Genomic DNA, 18087 nt, shown 5'->3' on the forward strand with positions numbered 1-18087 from the left:
CTGTCTTCATAATTCTAAAAGGCAAACACAAATGTGTTAATCTTCTGAAGAGATTTTCTTCATGCTGCTGTTATGACCTCATTCAACACAGCCTACAAAGGATGGCTGTGGTCAGCATTTTCAAGGTATTCTGTAAGTCTTAACCATAAGGTTTAAAACATTTACTTTCTTAAGTAAAAGTCTGTTGAAAAATTAATGGCATTTTTCTCTAGGAGTTTCATACCAGTTTTAGGCGAATGGGTATTCAAATCTACATAAAGGAAAAAAAAAAAAGAACAGTGCCACTATCTGTGCATAGGTCACCACTGGCCTGTCCTCCTGGTTTCCACTCTCACTTCAATTATCTGTATGTATTTTGTGGCATTTGCTAACAGTTTATTTTGTAAAATATAAATTTTATTCTGCAAAGCAATAGAATGCTCTCACGGTGCTCATTCATGCAAAACACTGAACAGTCTTCCAAAAATTTTGACTTTTGCTCAGTCCAGTTCCAAATAATATTTTGATTGCTTGTGTATATCTCTGGCAAGAAGTGGAGCCGTTCAGTTTTGCTATTTTTTTTTTTTTTTAAACTTGTGTAAGATTGCAGGCTAAATTAGTTATTCACCTCTCTACTAAGAGGGCTTGAATTCACCCTTGGTACCAGTGGGGAATGGAATACACTGAATTGCATGATACAGCCTTCCTATTTATATTTTCACTGTCTTCTCCCCAAGAGGCTGTAGACACATAGATTGCTGTTTAATTAAATGTCTTCCTTTCTGTTGGAAAGTGCACTAAGGAGTTCATTTTAGAAAAAGGACAGCAGTTTTCTGCTCTTTAACTTTGTTAAAGAATTGTCAGCTTAAATTCCCAGATTTCAATATTTACAGTTATGCAGTATTCCATCAATTTTTTTCTCTCTGCAAGTCAACCACTATCCCTTGAGGTCATTTGCAAAGATTGCTTTCATTTTGAATTTAACATGAAATCTACTAACAGAGTACAAAAACAGGGCAGAAAAAAATTACATGTTTAAAAAACAAGCAAAAAAAGTTTGATACTTGCAGAGCAGACACTGCAACTACTAGCTGACCTTTGAGAGACTGCACAGTTTTTATTGCTTCAAGGTCTTGCTGGCAGCAGTGAGTGTCAGTAGAGTAAACCATTACCACTTCTTTTGCTCCTGCTTATTGTCTTTACCCTTAGCACAGTCTTAATCTAAACATAGATTGCTGAACAATATCCTTTTGGGATGAGGTGCCAGCTTATATTCTTTGGCATATAACCTTGCTTGTTTCTTGGCGTTCAAATAAGAACAAAATATATTTATTTTCATGCTTTCACAATCAGGAAATTAAAGAGTTACCAGTGACAGCAAATCTAAGATAGGCCTCATGATTCTGTCGTAGCTAATGTCTGCAAATAGACTTGTCAGTAAGTGACTGAAAATACGCATTTGGAGTATGAATTACCAAGTTTACAATTGGTAAACCCCTTTACAATTTGTAAGATACCCCCCTCCCCTTTTTCTTCTTTCTTTTCTTAGTTTTGGGGGTAATGTTTTGAAGATCTCTTTACCCATGCTGGGCCGACATTAATGTATCCATCTAGGAATAAAATCTTACTTGTTTTCCTTGCTATTTGAAACCAAGCAGTTATGTTTTTACTAGTACAGTCTCGTACGCTCTCATACAGTTTCAATTGCAGATTTAGGTTCATGTAAATCAAAACATGATCAAAGTATGTGACTTAGGTTTTATGGAAACTCATTTGAAGTGTTTTAGTAAGCCTTGTCAGAAAGATTATCACAGGCATTTGAACGTGTTTTAAAAAGTTCACCCTTGTTCTTGAGTCCCAAAGGAAAGATAAATAAATAAAAATAATACGTAAATTGTCTTTGTACATTTTTAGATACTTCTACTTTGCCCTCATCTTAGATACTGCAGTTGAGGTTAGTGCCACAGTGGGAGTTGCTGTACAAACATTGAAATCCCTCATGTAGTGAGTTTGTATTAGTTTACATAGAAACTAATCTTTTACGTATCAGTTAGATTCTGTCTTATCTCAACAATCTGAGAGCTTCTGCAGTTATCTTATCTGCCATGCATCTTTTAAGCCCTTTCTAAATAGGTCTCCAAAAGAGATAACAGTAGAACTGCTTTCAGAAATTCTAATGAATGTTAACGATGTGTTAGTATCATTATTAAGCCTTAAAATTAAAAATATCTTTGATAGAAGAAAAAATAACAACTTCCATTTATTGGGGGAAAAAATGCATAATCTCTGAAAATTCAAATCAACTTGGAGAATCTCCTTCAATGTTATGGGAGGGCAATTTTTTTTAGTATGTTTTTTAAAAATCTTGTGTGGGAGAGCAGCAAGTAATAATATTGTGATTTTTTTTTTTATTATTACTGTCATCATGGAAGACAGCTGTGATGTACAGGATTTGAAAGTTACCATTTTCTATTATTTCTCCTTTGTGATTATCTGAAAATCCTACCTAATTCTCTTGAGGACAAAGGATTTCTGGTATTTTTAGGGCTCAAGTCTTATCTTGCTTCTCAGCACTGTATAAGGTAAAGTATGTTTCACGATTTGTCTCTCAATGTAGAGAAACCACATCAGCTATTTATGTACAGTAATATAATCTTTCTGGCAATGCGGCAGGCATTTAGGCTTTCTTCTTTCAAAGTTACTTTGCTACCAGTTTGATATAAAGAGTATCAAAGATACAAAGAGTGGAATCAGCACAAATTGTGTCAGAGCTGTTATTTGCTCAAAGCTTTGAGAAAGCAAAATATTAATAAATAGGAATGGCTATATTATAAGTAGACAAGTATTTGCATATTGAAAGCAACATTTATATGAATGCTTGTAATTTGCACTCTATATATGTGGCTGTATATACATAATGTAGCACTGTGTAACAAAATGCTGGATTTTGTTCTTGTTGGTAGACCTGTACGGTACTTTTTGATATGCAGCTTATTTAGTTGTTTTGTATCATCCTCACTTTCACTCATCTCTTGAAAATACTTCTGTCCATCAGAACTGTGAATGTTGGCAGGGACTTGCTCATTGGCAGAACATAGGGATGCAAGAACAAAGCACTTGTGAACTTATAAAAATTGGCTGTTGGATCACTTTTTGAAGAGTTTGACTTATTTTTTTATTTGCTTACCTTTTTGGCACTGCATCCTACAGAAAAGTATTGGTTTCAAAACATTTCCGGTTTATTGTAGTCACCCATCCTCAACAGTCAAACTTGTAGATATGTTCATCAGAAAATGAAGAATATTTGCTAATAAAAATCAAGCTGTAGTGCAACTTTACCCAGCAAATTGTGTCCTGAATGAAAACTGTAATAACCCTTTAAAGGCAGCAGCAACTTAAACAGGAGTGGATTGGTGGTGAAACCATATTCTCCTTGCTCTTTTGGGACTTGTTAACAAGTAGCTGTGCCTCTAGATGAACAGGATGTTATTACACATTAAAATTCATGGTCAAATTCTAGCTCTTAAGGTGTCTTCTTAGTAGAGAAGTAGAAAAAACCTCTTAGGATTTTCAGCCTGTTTATTAGAAGTATTTTGTTTTATTTCTTTTTACTTTCTCAGTTTGAGTGGAGACCTCCCCTGGAGAGACTAATCTCTCTAAATGGTCAGAGTTGTGTGAATATTTTTTCAGGGGGAGCATGTAGAGTCAGAGCCTTGTTCTGTAGCCTTCAAAGGAGTTTTGTTTCTCTCACTATAGAAGATGCTTAAAGAAACCACGCATCTTAATAAGTAAGCCTATGTATCGCAAAATATATCAAAACTAGTTCTGTGAACAATATGCTTCATGTGACATGCTTCAGTTTGAGTACCAGAAAGTCACTGCTTTGTTTTGAAAAATATTAATTTGCCAGCATAAAGTTTTCTACAGTAGAATACTCCTCTCAATACCTGGAAAATTCATGCTGGAAACTTTTCCAATACTTCTGTATAACTGTATCTTGTTAAAGATCTGGGATGGTTTTCAGAGCTCTCCAAAGTCTTTCACATTCTTAAATGATCAACGTGTTAACACTGGATGCAGGACTCCAGGTGGGGTTTCACCAGAGCGGAGTAGAGGGGCAGAAGCCCCTCCCTTGACCTGCTGGCCACGATGCTTTTGATGCAGCCCAGGATACGGTCAGCCTTCTGGGCTATGAGCGCACGTTGTTGGCTCATGTCCAGCTTTTCATCCACCAGTATCCCCAAGTCCTTCCCATAGGGCTGCTCTCAATCCCTTCATCCCCCCGCAGCCTGTATTGATACCTGGGGTTGCCCCGACCCATGTGCAGGACCCTGTACTTGGCCTTGATGAACCTCATGAGGTTCACATGGGCCTATTCCTTGAGCTTGTCCAGGTCCCTCTGGATGGCAACCTGTCCCTCAGGGATGTCAACTGTAAAGACAATATATTAGACTGGGACTCAAAAAGAAGTAAATATGAAGGCAAAGGCATAGGACAGGATAACAGAAGTCATTCGTGCTCTGATAATTCAAGAGCCTGCAAAAAAGAATTTTGAGAGACAAATTGACATTCCAAACTTTGCAACAATGGTTGTGCCATTTGTTGTGATTAAATGATTAAATATTTCCCTATTTGCTGGTGGATTCTGACAGCTGCATATGTACTTTTTATTTGTCAGATAGAATGGGTAAACAACTTTTGGCATGTATATTGTTTGCAAGGTCCTTGCTTTATTTATTGTGTGAGAGATTTGCGTAGATAAATGATAAGGTATTTGTCTATTTGATTTCCAGAACATTTTGAAAAGGAAAATAATGAACAACAAATGGAAAAATCACAGCTGGCACTAATGTCTGTTCTTGCAGTGTGTACTCCTGCCTCTGTAAAGGCATGGATGTTCTTGTAAACATAAGTTACTAACGGACACAGAGTATAACAAAATGGTGTTAAAATATTAATAAGAAGACACGAAGATGATGATAGCAAAACCCTTTGTGGACTGAATTCTATCACAGAAGTGAAGCCTGTGGAGATGGAGGCCTGAAGTGTGACTTGATTTGAAAAAGTCATGTTTTTGTTGTATTTGTTTTTTTTAAATAAGCATATTCTGTATACTGTGGCCACTGAGACAACAAATCTTATGGGGGTGGGGATGTTGGGTGCAACATGTCTGTTTTCCAGACAATTCTAAGTAGAACTAAACCTTCATCTCTCTCCCGTAATGTATCAAAAAAATGTATGGAGAAAGGTCATAAAGCCAAACCAAAAATATTGATAGGATGTCTTTTCTTGATTTCCAAATGTATGTGAAGCTTTTAACATAAAGTGCCATCCCTCATGTATTCTGCATTCTAGGAAGGGAGAATAAGATGACACTCTATAGCATTATTGAGACTTCCAGAATTTATCAATTGATTTCTTTTTCCTTTTTTTTTTAGATAAGGAAGGATTGATCTGGGACAGTAAAACTCATAACTTTTGGCTTTCTGCTAGTGTTCTTTTTAAAACACTTATGGAATTAACGATAAATTTCTTGTATAAGTCTTTTTACATCTTGATTCACTAGGCTGAGTGTAGGAGGTAAATGTCAATGCCAAAAACAAACTCACTCCTTCAAAGAGCTGCCGCATGCCTTACATTTTTACAAATTGTTATTGATTTGAAATGTTGGGTCAGATAAATCACAGTCCACTTTGTGTTTGTGCAAAGTTTCTTGTACTTACTACTAAAATCTACAGAGATTTTTACAGGGCTTTTTTTGAAGAGTTGTTCTATTATGTATTTTAATGTCTGTGAATACCATGTTCCTTAGATGTTCCACAGACTTAATGGAGAATATAAGACTAAGTAGAATATAAAAGCAATGTAGCTATAGTAGATGTTGGCTTCAGCAGGTGTTTTGTGTGAGCCCATTTTCTAGAAAAACCTGTAAATATTTTTATTTTCCTACATCATTGTCACTTCCCATGATTTAATGTTGTAAAGAGAACATACAAAGCATGACTTTGAAAATGAGCTTGTCCTTATTTTTTTATAACTGCAGTGTTTATAAGGCACAAGAAAATACACCTTTTTCCTATGTCCGGTCCTGCTTAATAAGGATCAGTGTCAAATTTTATACTGTGTGCATTTTGACTAAAGATATACAAACAGAAAGTTCATGCTGAATGCAGTAACAGTAACTTTTTTAAGTTTTGTCTCTTTCTCTTTGCAATGCAAGTTAAGTCTGTAATTTTGGAACTGATTGTAAAGTATTAATTAGTCTCTGGAGAACTCATGTGAACAGTAGATTGCTCATTAGTCTACCAGCTTTTCATGAAGATGATTGGCTATTTCTCATGTCTAATGTAGAAACCAAAATGATGCAAGTTAATTTGCCTTCCAGATGTTGCAACTGCCTGTCCAGATAAGAAGTCCATCTTAATGTACGTGACTTCCCTTTTCCAAGTTCTTCCCCAGCAAGTCACCATGGAAGCTATCAGGGAGGTGGAGATGTTGCCACGACACTCAAGGGTCACTAGAGAAGAGCACATACAAGTACATCATCAACAGCGTTTTTCACAAGAAGTGAGTAGTTTCACTTTTCTGCTTTCATCTTGCTGCTCTAAAGAGGTTGATTCCCATACCTACCCCATAAGTTTGATGTTAGATGGCCAATGGAAGGCAAAAACCCCACAGGCATATGGACAAAGTTTCTTCACCACAGGCAAGTCAAATGTACTTGTCTGCATGAACTGTACTTTCATACTCTGTTTTCACCTTGCATTGGACTGTTTTAAAAGTAACTATTCAACAAATAAGTGCTTTGCACTTCCTTTTTGCAGCACTGGGTGTTTTGATTGGGTAAGGGCACCACAAGGAAGAACACAGAAACCGGGGGAGGTTTTACATTTAACCAGAGACATATAGAAACTTTTTAACCTTTTTTACAGAATAGCAGTTGACATTTATCCATTTTCATGATACATTTCTAATTTTTTAGCATTTTATTTACGCTGATTTTTAAGATAATCTCGGCTCACTGTTGGCATCTCAAAAAGCTCATGTAATACTTGGAATTAGTTTATGCTTGCTATGTCAGTCATGGTTTTGACTGAAATCATCAGGCAGTCTCTGCTGAAGTGTTTAGTGGATTTTAGGCCTAGTGTAGTTGTCTGCATTTAATCTGTATCTTGGTTTTAGGATGCTTAGTCTCTTCTAGAGAGAGACATTGGCTCTGTTTATTCAGGATTTACTACAAGATAACCTGTTTTTTGAGCCTTTGCTTCTAAATTATAAAGAACCTTCAATTTACATTGGTATTCTGCCAATATTGAGTCCTGAGAGTTTGTTGCTTTTGGAAAGGATATCAGATTAAATGAGAGCTTTCCTTAATACCATCCCGATTTTGACTGCTGAATACCAACATTGTCCTTGAAATACAAAACTGATCATTACCTTCCTACTGTTTTTTCTTCAATTATTCTTAAAATCATTCTTTACTTCTATAATCCATGCTTTTATCTATATCTCTGTTCTTTCCACCTCTAATTTCTTCTTCGTAGATCACAGTCAGTGTACCCCAGGGACCTTCACCTTCTCCTAAACCGCGGTTCAAAAGTTACACGTATACACAAGCTGTATATGTCACATCCCCTGACCAAAAAAGGAGGCAGGTTCCTCCACAGGTCTGTCAATATTGTCATTTTTTTTTTTAAATGTTTTATTAAGCTTGTGCTTGGAGTGAAAGAGTTTGTGCATTTTTGCTTGTACCTGACCTTGATGACCTACTTTTTCCGGGTGCTTTTTTTTAGCATCTGTCAAGTGGTTACTTTTTAATGTGTATTTCAGCATGGCTGACAGTAGGTGTTACACTGATCGTTAGGGATGACCAAAATTCAAACATTGCTGTTTTAGAATTATAAATTGTTTCTTTTGATATGTCATTTTTGAAAATAGTACATATATTGCCTTAAAAGAGTATTAGAAGAACAAACCATACATAAGCTGTATTTGGCATCTTAATTAGATATTTCTGTCTCTGGTTTGGTTATAGAAAAACAAGAACCATCGGTTTCTGTTGCTTTTCCTAACTCTTACATTTATTTAAGAATGTAGTAAGTGATGATGTTTTTCAGGAAGTTACTGTAGTCAGACAGAAGAGAAAGGAAACAATAAATTTAGTATTCTTTATATGACCTGGATTATTAGATAATAACAGCTGGTCATTTTATCAGGAATGGCACCATGCCAATATTCATATTAAGGTTTTGTGTTTGGGTATTTTGACTTTTAAATACCTGCAGTAGTTTAAAAAAGCTTGATTAAAACTGGTTTAATAAACTTGCAATCCTTACAATGAGCATTTCAGTAGTCAGATTTTTATAATTTACGACAAGTGAGAAAGCCAAAGGTCATATTGTGTAATGCCACATACTTTCATTACTTTGGGGAAAAGAAATCTTGCATATATTTGGCACTACAGCATGAGTTCTGTAGTGGAGACTTAATTCTGTTTAACCTCTACAAATTTATTGCAAAATTACACTTTAATTCAACACAGTGTTTCTGAATCTACTCTTCAAGTGACAGGTATTTTACTGAATAATGACTTCCTTTAAATAGTCCATGAGAGAAATCCTGTGCACATAAGCACGAGCCCTGCTACATTATGCTAACATCAAATGTGTTGCAGTGATGATTAATACAGCTCTTAAACAAGATGTTTAAAACTGGTATATTTGATTTGTTCTGCTTAGATACTACACTGATAATTGAGAAGAATGAAAAGTCTGATATAGCTTTTTTTTGTTGAGCTACTTTTATTGTGATCGATTATGGGTTTTGTCAACAGTCCCACCATCAAGCCTAATGTACAAGTTGATATAATTGAAGTCAATTCTACAAAACATAGTTAATAAAACGTAGTAAGAAAATATCACTCTATTATTCAAACTTCACCTGGCATTCCAGTTTTCAGACTTCATCTTCCTGAATTTGGAAGCTCTGTCTATTCCACTTATGCAATAAGTACTACTATAATATCATAATTCTGATGATTTGGCAGCATCTGGACACCTAACCAGAATTGAGTCCTATTGTGCTAAAGCAACAACAAATATTAACAAATGAAAAGCATTCACTTAAAAATACTAAGTGAAATCACCAGACACAGTTTTATTATAATCAAGATAAACTTGAATTGCAAATAGTGCTGATTAATATGCCAATTCAATAAATGCAATTCTTATTCGGTGGTAATGACTTCTTTTGCCTGTAGCTCTGTATTTCTTGAAGAACAGCTGTCATCTAACTACTAAAACAAATTTATAATCTGGGTAAAATAGTGATTGATAATGTTTTCTCTAGCTCTCTGAAGCTGATATACCTTAATAATCCCATCTATTTTAACTAAATCAAATAAATATTATTTCTGTTTCAATTCTTAGTAGCCTTCCAATTTTCTGCCAGCTATGTTATGATTTTTGGATACCAGTATTGATATTGCAACTGCCTATAGGAATTTCAGTAGAATCTACCTCTCTAGAGGAAGGCATTAAAGAAATCAAGATGAAGTCAACATTGTTTTTCTTGGATTTTATAAAGTTTAGGAAGCAGTCTCTCATTTCCATTTAGTTATCAAAGAAAAATTCCAGTAGTTTTAGTTCACTGTGGTCTGCCACTTTCAACGGTATCTTAGGTACTATCATTAAGAAGCAAGATTTTCACTAAATATGTTGGTCTGTTGAAAATTTCAGATCTTTACAAATTTTCATCTTGCAGGACTTGAATATTATAATTTCTCCAAGATAATCAAAAAAGGTACATAGCAAATATCAACCAAAAGTCTTTCACCTGCTTTCCTCTAGAGTTTCTGGCTGCTAAGATTGATCTTAAATGTCGTAGTGTTTAATTGGGTGATATTTTTAAAGTTCTGCATTTGGAAGAACAGTCCAATAGATTTTGTAGTTCAATCAAGAGTCAACTGGAACTATGAAGAAAACTAAATTAAATAAGTCCTCTTTCCAGTGATTTTTAATGTTACGCTGGAAATTTGACCATATACGCCATATGTTTACTGTGTATGTCAATTGTCGGAAATTGTAAAAATCTGATGAGCTATGATTCTCTGAGCTCCATACTGGCAAGAAGGAATAACATTTCCTCTTACATCATCATCTGTCAAAGTCCTTTCCCTTCTATCTTCTACCTTTGTCAATTCTTCTATTTCACTTCACTTTCCATCTTCACACTTCCTAATACCTTGACAACCTGTGTGTCTTTAAATTCACCCTTCCATTCTGAATTCTTATTCTGTCACTCAGTACTATATTTGCATTCTAGTTGAACAAATTTTGGCCAGACAAGTCTTGCTTTGCTTAACTGTGATTCAGATTCAAAGAAACTAATTGTTCTGCCAACCAGTTCATTCGATGCCGCCTTGTTGTTTGGTCCGTGTTTGACCACTTCTGGCTGAAACAGGCAAGCCTTTTTAAATGCTGTTGCTAACATGAATAGCAGTTCTTCTGCTAACACTCAGGAAAAGTTTTCCTCCTTTACCTTGTTTACTCAGAAAATGTTCATAACCTTGTGCAGATCTTAGGATAGGAATCCACTTTTCAAACCTAAATCCTCGAATTCCCTGTATTAACATTAAGAAAGGCCCAAGAGGAAATATTTATGCTGGCAGGTCTCAGATGACAGTTACTGCTTAGCAATTACAGAAGGCTTGCCTGACTTTGCAGCTCTGTATTTTGGTTTGTATGCAGTCTTTGTAACGAGACAGTCTGTCTAGCTTCACTTAGAAAAAGGGGATCCTCAGGTTAATTTTATGAGACATTTTAAAATCCCTGTTTAAAATTACCCTTTCACTTGTGTTCTATATTTATGAAAGCCTTTTTTTCTGTGATGTTGCTTATTCTCATTGAACACACGACCAATGTGAGTGATAGTTTTACTTTCTAATTTTTTCCAAAAACATTTTATTGGAGCAGTTTCTCATATTGATCCCAGGCAAAACTCCCATCTCACTACCTTCATTTCTACTTACTACCTACTGCCTGAACTCCACAGGACATAAAATATACTGTCTTTAAAGGGGTTTGTAAATAAGCTCTTGGCAAGCCAAGATGTGAGTCTGGCTGCCTTAAGTTATCTACTACGCAAGGTCAAGCCCGTTGCATTGATATCATTGTGGATTTTTGTTCTTTTGATAGGAGTTACTTTTCTTCATTCTACATTATGTTACATGGAATACAGAATTTGTTGTGCAGGATTAGTCTTAGCATTTAATCTGACAAGCTTCAGTAGATTTGAATTAAAATCAGTTGGGATGATTGGCTAATGGGGACGGTATTCCCCAGAACTTAGTGATTTGATCTGGGACTTAAGAATTGGAGGCTTTACATCAGGCTTCAACCTAGTCATTAGTTTGTGGAAAATTCCTAACCCTCCAGTCATTACTTCTGTTTTACAGCAGTCTTGTAATGCATTTTTTTCTCATGATCTCTGTTTTGTGATATGGATTCTACAGACTTACTGTACTGGACTTTCTCCATCAGTTCATAACTATAGTAATTAACTGAAAAGGTCACTGGGAATCCATTATAAAATTAAGCTGAATTTATTCACACACAGCACACAATCCTTCTTGCAGCCTTGCCCTTGAGATTTCTGGTTTTCCAGACCCTTAATTTGCCACACTCTTGGTCTTCTGCCAACAAATTAACTTCTCTAAAAGTGCTGTGAGATCTCTGTTCTGGGACCCTCTGGGGTTCATCTATGGCACAGTGTCACAGAATTGCCATATTGCTTTCCTTTGAACTAAAACAAATATTTTTTTACTTAAAGTCTGTGATGCAAATGTTGTCCTTTTTACCTTGTGGTAATGTGCCCTTTGGAAAGGCATCAGAAGAGAAGTCTCATAGATTAAAGTACAACCAGATAGAATTTTAGTTTCAAATCCTTGGTAATATTTCTAAGATAAAACACTTAGCACAGAAAATACCTCATTGTCAACATTGAGTGTTCATACTGGATTTATGGGATAATTTCAAGTAGAAGTCAGGAAACTTCAGAAAATACTTGCTGAGTTATCTGCACATTTAATCACAAGATCTTGATAGATATAATTTGGGCAACAAGTATAACCATAGCTCCAGCTGTTAGCCTAGGTGTTTTCTCTCTCCATTGAGACAGCTAGAAACTGTTTCTGTAGAGTGAAGTAAGATCCCTAAGATTCAGACTAACCATAATAAAATAGCAAAATCCGTCACCAGAGGTCAGAACAAGGAGATGTAGAGATGGAAAAGTGAAGCTAAGAGCAAGTCCTTTGAATTTCTTGGGGAGATCTCCTTAATACTGGTCCTTCAAGGAGTGGTTTGCAAAATGATATAGCAAACAGTTTCAAATATGTTTATTATTTTTTTCCTTTTTCATTAACAATCTGGCAAATTGATGGCTTCTTCTCCAAGCCTGAAGGGCTGTCAAGATGACAGTTCAGTTTCCTGTCACTGCTTGGTATAGACTCCAGCAGCATTTCTAACTAATTTTTAGTGATTAATTTAATGTGATTTCTTTGGTTTGAATGTTTATTGTAGACTCCTTTCAAGTGTTTTTGTTGTCAAAAATGTTAGTACTCTCATGGGTAAGACAAAGTCATCAATAACCCATAATAGATCTGGATCCTTGTATTTAAGAACCCATGGGACTGGAGCTTTTACTCTACTTGGTTATCTCACACCCTCACTCTCTTGGTTCCCCCCAGAGCTAAGTTCACGAGGTCAACTTTCCTCCCCAGCAGAGAGATTGCTGTTGATCCAGGAAGGTTGGGATAAAAGTTGTGTCAATTTGTGCTGTGCCACTGCTGAGATTATGGATGCTGGGCATCACCAGCCAAAATCCCCAAGCATCCCCTGCTACTTGTCTCCACATACCTCTCTGGTGACCAGCAACAGGACATGAGGAAATGGTATGAAGCTGCATTAGGAGAAGTTCAGACTGGACATTAGGTAAAGGATCTTCACTAAGAAAGTAGTTGGTCACTGCAACAGTCTCTGTAGGGAAGTGGTAACGGCACCAACCCTGGCAGAATTCAAAGAGTGTCTGGACAATGCTATTATTCATATGATGTAGTTTTACATAGTCCTATGAGGAACAGGATGTTGGACTTGGTCCTTCTGGGTCCCTTTCAACTTGAGATATTATATGATTCCCTTTTCCTCAAGAAAGCAAGAGACTGGCATGGCTGAGTCGAGACCTGCTGGACAAACTAAAGAGCAAGAAGGAAATGCACAGGCAGTGGAAGCAGGGACAGGTATCCTGGGAAGAGTACATGGACGCTGCCTGGCTGTGTAGGGATGGGGCCAGGAAGGCCAAGGCATGGCTGGAGCTGAACTTGGTAAGGGATGCAAAGAATAATAAGAAGGGCTACTACAGGTAGGTCATCCAGAAAAGGAAGGTCAAAGAAAGTGTACCCCCCTTGGTGAACAAGACTGGCAGACTGATAACAATGGATGAGGAGAAGGCTGAGGTAGTCAATGACTTCTTTGCCTCAGTCTTCACTGGCAGCCTGTCTTCCCACACCTCTCAAGTGCATGGACCACAAGAGTGGGGACTGGAGGAGCAAAGTCCCTCCCAGTGTAAGAGAAGATCAGGTTCGAGATAAGATGAAGAGCTGGAACACACGTAAGTCTATGGGACTTGACAAGATGCATCCCAGAGTCCTGATGGAGTTGGCTGATGAAGTTGCCAAGACACTCTCCATGATATTTGAAAAGTCCTGGCATCAGGTGAAGTCCCTGGAGACTGGGAAAAGGGAAAAATTGCATCCGTTTTTAAGAAGGGCCAAAAGGGGAGGACCCTAGGAACTACCGACCTGTTAGCCTCATCCTCTTTGCCTGGGAAGATCATGGAACAGATCCTCCTAGAAGCTATGCTAAGGCACATGGAGAACAGGGAGGTGATTCGAGATAACCAACATAGCTTCACTAAGGGCAAGTCCTGCCTGACCAACCTAGTGGCTTTCTATGATGGAGTGACCACATCTGTGGACAAGGGAAGGGCTAAAGGATGTCACCTCTCTGGAATTCTGTAAGGCCTTTGACACGCTGCCCCACAACACCCTTCTCTCTCAGTTGGAGAGAGAGGGATTTGATGGGTGGACTGTTGGGTGGATGAGGAATTCATTGGATGGTTGCATCCAGAGGGTAGCAGTAAATGGCTCAATGTCCAGATGGAGATCGGTGACAATCAGTATCGGGGTCTGTATTGGGACCAGTACTCATTAATACCTTCATCAGTGACATAGACAGTGGGATCAGATGCACCCTCAATGAGTTTGCAGATGACACCAAGCTGAGTGGTGCGGTTGATACGTCTGAATGATGGGATGCCGTCCAGAGGGACCTGGACAAGCTCAAGGAATGGGCACATGTGAACCTCATGAGGTTCAGCAAGGCCAAGTGCAGGGTCCTGCACCTGGGTTGGGGCAATCACCAGGTATCAGTACAGGCTGGGGGATGAAGGAATAGAGAGCAGCCCTGCTGAAAAGCACTTGGGGGTATTGGTGGATGAAAAACTGGATGTGAGCCAGCAATGTGTGCTCATAGCCCAGAATGCCAAGCCTATCCTGGGCTGCATCAAAACAAGCATGGCCAGCAGGTTGAGGGAGTGGATTCTGCCCCTCTACTCCACTCTGGTGAGACCCCATCTGGAGTCCTGTGTCCAGCTCTGGAGCCCCCAGCACAGGAAAGACATGGACCTGTTGGAGCAGATCCACAGGAGGGCCACCAAAATGATCAGAGGGATGGAGCACCTCTCCTGTGAGGACAGACTGAGAGACTTGGGGTTGTTCAGCCTGGGGAAGAGAAGGCTCTGGGGTGACTTTCTTGCAGCCTTCAGGTACTTAAAGGGGGCTTATAAGAAAGATGGGTACAGACGTTTTAGCAGGGCCTGTTGCGATAGGAGAAGGAGTGACTGTTTTAAACTAAAAGAGAGTAGATCTCTACTAGATATAAGGATGACATTTTTCTCAATGAGGGTGGTAAACCACTGGCACAGGTTTCCCAGAACGGTGGTAGATGCCCCATCCCTGGCAACATTCAAGGTCAGGCTGGACGGGGCTCTGAGCAACCTGAACTAGTTGAAGATGTCCCTGCTCACTGCAGGGCCATTGGACTAGATGACCTTAAAAGGCCCCTTCCAACCTGAAGTGTTTTATGATTTTATCATTCTCTGATCTATAGAATCGTCTCCCACTTCCAGGATCAGTATTCTAGTCAGCATCTTCTCCACCTGATTTCCCAAACATCATTGTCTTCCCTGACACCAGTTCTTTTCAGGACGCTTCTTTTCATCAGCCGTTTTTCTTTCTGTAACTCTAAGCCCCCAGTTTTCCCAGTCTAAACAGTCTATGTGCAGAAGCAGAACTCATTATCCGCCTCCTAGGTGGTGCTTCTGTCACAGGCCTCTTTATTAATGGCAGCATTCAGAACATGCTGCTTTTGTCTAGACAGCTTGTTACCAAAATTTACAACCAGCCCCTACTGGTTGATGCTAGCAAGTGGCAGGAATCTGCCTCAGAGCTCAGAAGTTCAGCAGCCCCCACTCCACACACCCATGAACAGTTATCTGCTGCCTGTACATGCGGCTGTTCACATACCTGTTTGCATTCACTATTTAAGCTGTGTTTTTACCTCCACCAGGTAATGACACTTCTATAGAGTTTGACATAAAAACAATTACTTACCGTCTTTTCCATCTCTTCTTAACTTTCCCTTTTAATTGACCTTATAAATCATATGAGAGAAATTTTTATTTTATATGTAATACTATTTCAGCTATGTTTTCTTACTTGAAATATCTATAAAGCTTGTTTAACCTAGGAATACTAGAAATGCCATGTGGTGTGTCCCATGTGAATTATTAGACTTTCTTGCTGACTAGTAAAAAAGGGTAATGTGTCATTCAGAAAGTAAAAAATCCTAAATAAAATATACCTTTTTCTGTTGTATAGTCAGATTTTGCCTAATAAATCTGAATAAATTTATAGTCTAATAATCACAGGAGTTTACCTATATGTGGTTGGCAATATTAAAGAACAAAAACACTTTTAATAGATGAATTTAACTGGAATTACTGTTACAGTTGGTTTGGTTTTTTTAACTGTTGGAAACACGGAAAAGTTATACAGGTTGTTCCCAGATTACTTTATTAATGAATGTATTTCTGAACAGAGAACTGTACATACCTCAGTAACACACTTTGTCTTTGATGATTTTTTCCTATACGGTATTTTTTAGATGCTTTTAACTAGCTTAAAATTCTTAATTTTGAAGTTGAAGTGTGATATAAAAACTGCTTGGTTTTTGTGGGGTTTTTTTAAAGTCTGTTACATAAATTCTAATCTGTAGTGAAAACCTGCTGTTGCCAAATTACAAACCTCATGAATGTGAGTGAAAGCATTCACTTCTAAAATAAAATCTTTCACTGACAGACTTTTGCAATTTTAAGTATTTTTGCTTCTCTTATTTTGAAAAGAAACCCATTTCTATGGTTTTAAAATAGCTTAATTTTTAAGGCATACAATAAGATAAAAAAGATGCATAGCATTTTAAAATGTTTATATAAACTCTTTTGTGCCACTGAGTCTCTTGAATGTAGCGTTACATATATATAACATACATAAGTCTATGTGTGTGATATGTCAGAAATGGATGTAGCTACAGCAAATGAGGACACTTATACTCACTTACTGTAAACATAGGATTGCTTTTTATATCCATGATATGTTAACTAATAGATTTCAATCCCCCTCCTGGCCTCAGTGTAGGCAATAGTGCAGAACTGCGTATATCAGCGGTGGATTTGATGCAAGGGCAGGGCCAGATGAAATGTAAGACACAGTGCTAATGAAAATCTTTACTGCTAGATGGACTGGTGTCCATTTTTTCCTAATCTCAGAACTGGAACTGAAGGAACTTTAGGATTTGTACCATTCCAGAAGTCATTATGCATTCTGATTTCAAACCCTGAACAAAGGACTTTCACTTCATGCAAATAAGAAAAGAGAATTTAGTCTGAGGCTGAGAAAGCAAGCAATTGACTGTTTATTTCCTTAGATATTAATGCAATAAGTTGATGGCGTGCTATTGTCTAACTCTTCTGATGTAGGAAACTCATGGCGGTGTCTAAATCAAGACTGACTGCATCTGCACATGAACCTTAATCATTGTGAATTGCTTGTTCCTGTTCATGATATACAGTCACAGAAGCTCTAGAGTGGACTGAGATGCAAGATGCCTGTTCATTTCCTCACTTTGACTCCTGGGCATTGGAATTACAAAATTTTAAGGCTGATTAAGAAAAAAGAAAAGTAGTAGTAGTACTTCTTTTCTTTCTCTGTCTTTTCTAAATATAATTTTGTCAAAGATGAGATACCATTTCCTTTTAAACTGATACAGTATCAATCTTTTGTGGGACTGCTGGGTTCCATTTAAATACAAATAGTCAAATAACAGGGAGACTGTCAAACATTTTACTACTTAGTTTATGCATTCAGTGATTTTGAAAGATGTACTGAGCATAGATTTTGAATCCACATATAGAACTACTGCATTTACTTGAGTATTCACCTTTGTTATTTCATTTGGTTTGAAAGATGGGCTCACACTTTGCACTCTTTCATTACACTTAGTTAAACCTTTGAAATACAAAAAAATGAAGACAGAACTCATATCTCTTGCAAAATCTCTCAAATCAAACAGGAGACTTTAGTGCACAAAAGCTATTTAAAGTATTTGTCCAGAGATAAAATTGTAGCATCATTCTAAACAGCATGATTATTACGTTGTTACTAGTCTCTGTATATCAGGTGAACTTCTCAATAGTATGATAAAATTTTGGTTCATAATTTCAGATAGCATTTTAAAATTTAGTTTATTAACGATTTTTCTTATTGATTTATCTGTATTTGACATTATAAACTAAAAAGACAGTAAAGATGAGATTATCTACTTCATATGTTAGTCTAATGATACTTTCATGCCTCCAGCTGCTAATTATCAATACCACCAGAAGACAAAACAAACCAACAAACCCAAAGAAGTACTACAACGCTGATGTAGCAGC

General features: G+C 37.3%; 1 protein-coding gene across 4 annotated transcripts in view; it reads left to right on the forward strand.

Annotated features, from left to right (window-relative positions):
* Positions 1–18087, forward strand: part of DMD (dystrophin) — a gene marked incomplete at both ends in the record, with an annotated part of 1339794 nt that overhangs the window by 466850 nt on the left and 854857 nt on the right. For 3 of the 4 annotated variants that reach the window (XM_082008889.1, XM_082008888.1, XM_082008890.1), the window contains 2 exons: positions 6365–6546; positions 7524–7646. In XM_082008889.1, coding sequence (XP_081865015.1) covers positions 6365–6546; positions 7524–7646 — 305 coding nt within the window. The remainder of the gene's footprint in view (positions 1–6364; positions 6547–7523; positions 7647–18087) is intronic. The other variant, XM_082008891.1, reaches the window with a different exon arrangement.

Source organism: Phaethon aethereus (genome assembly GCF_964289735.1).
Source record: "Phaethon aethereus genome assembly, chromosome: 1".
Taxonomy (NCBI): domain Eukaryota; kingdom Metazoa; phylum Chordata; class Aves; order Phaethontiformes; family Phaethontidae; genus Phaethon; species Phaethon aethereus.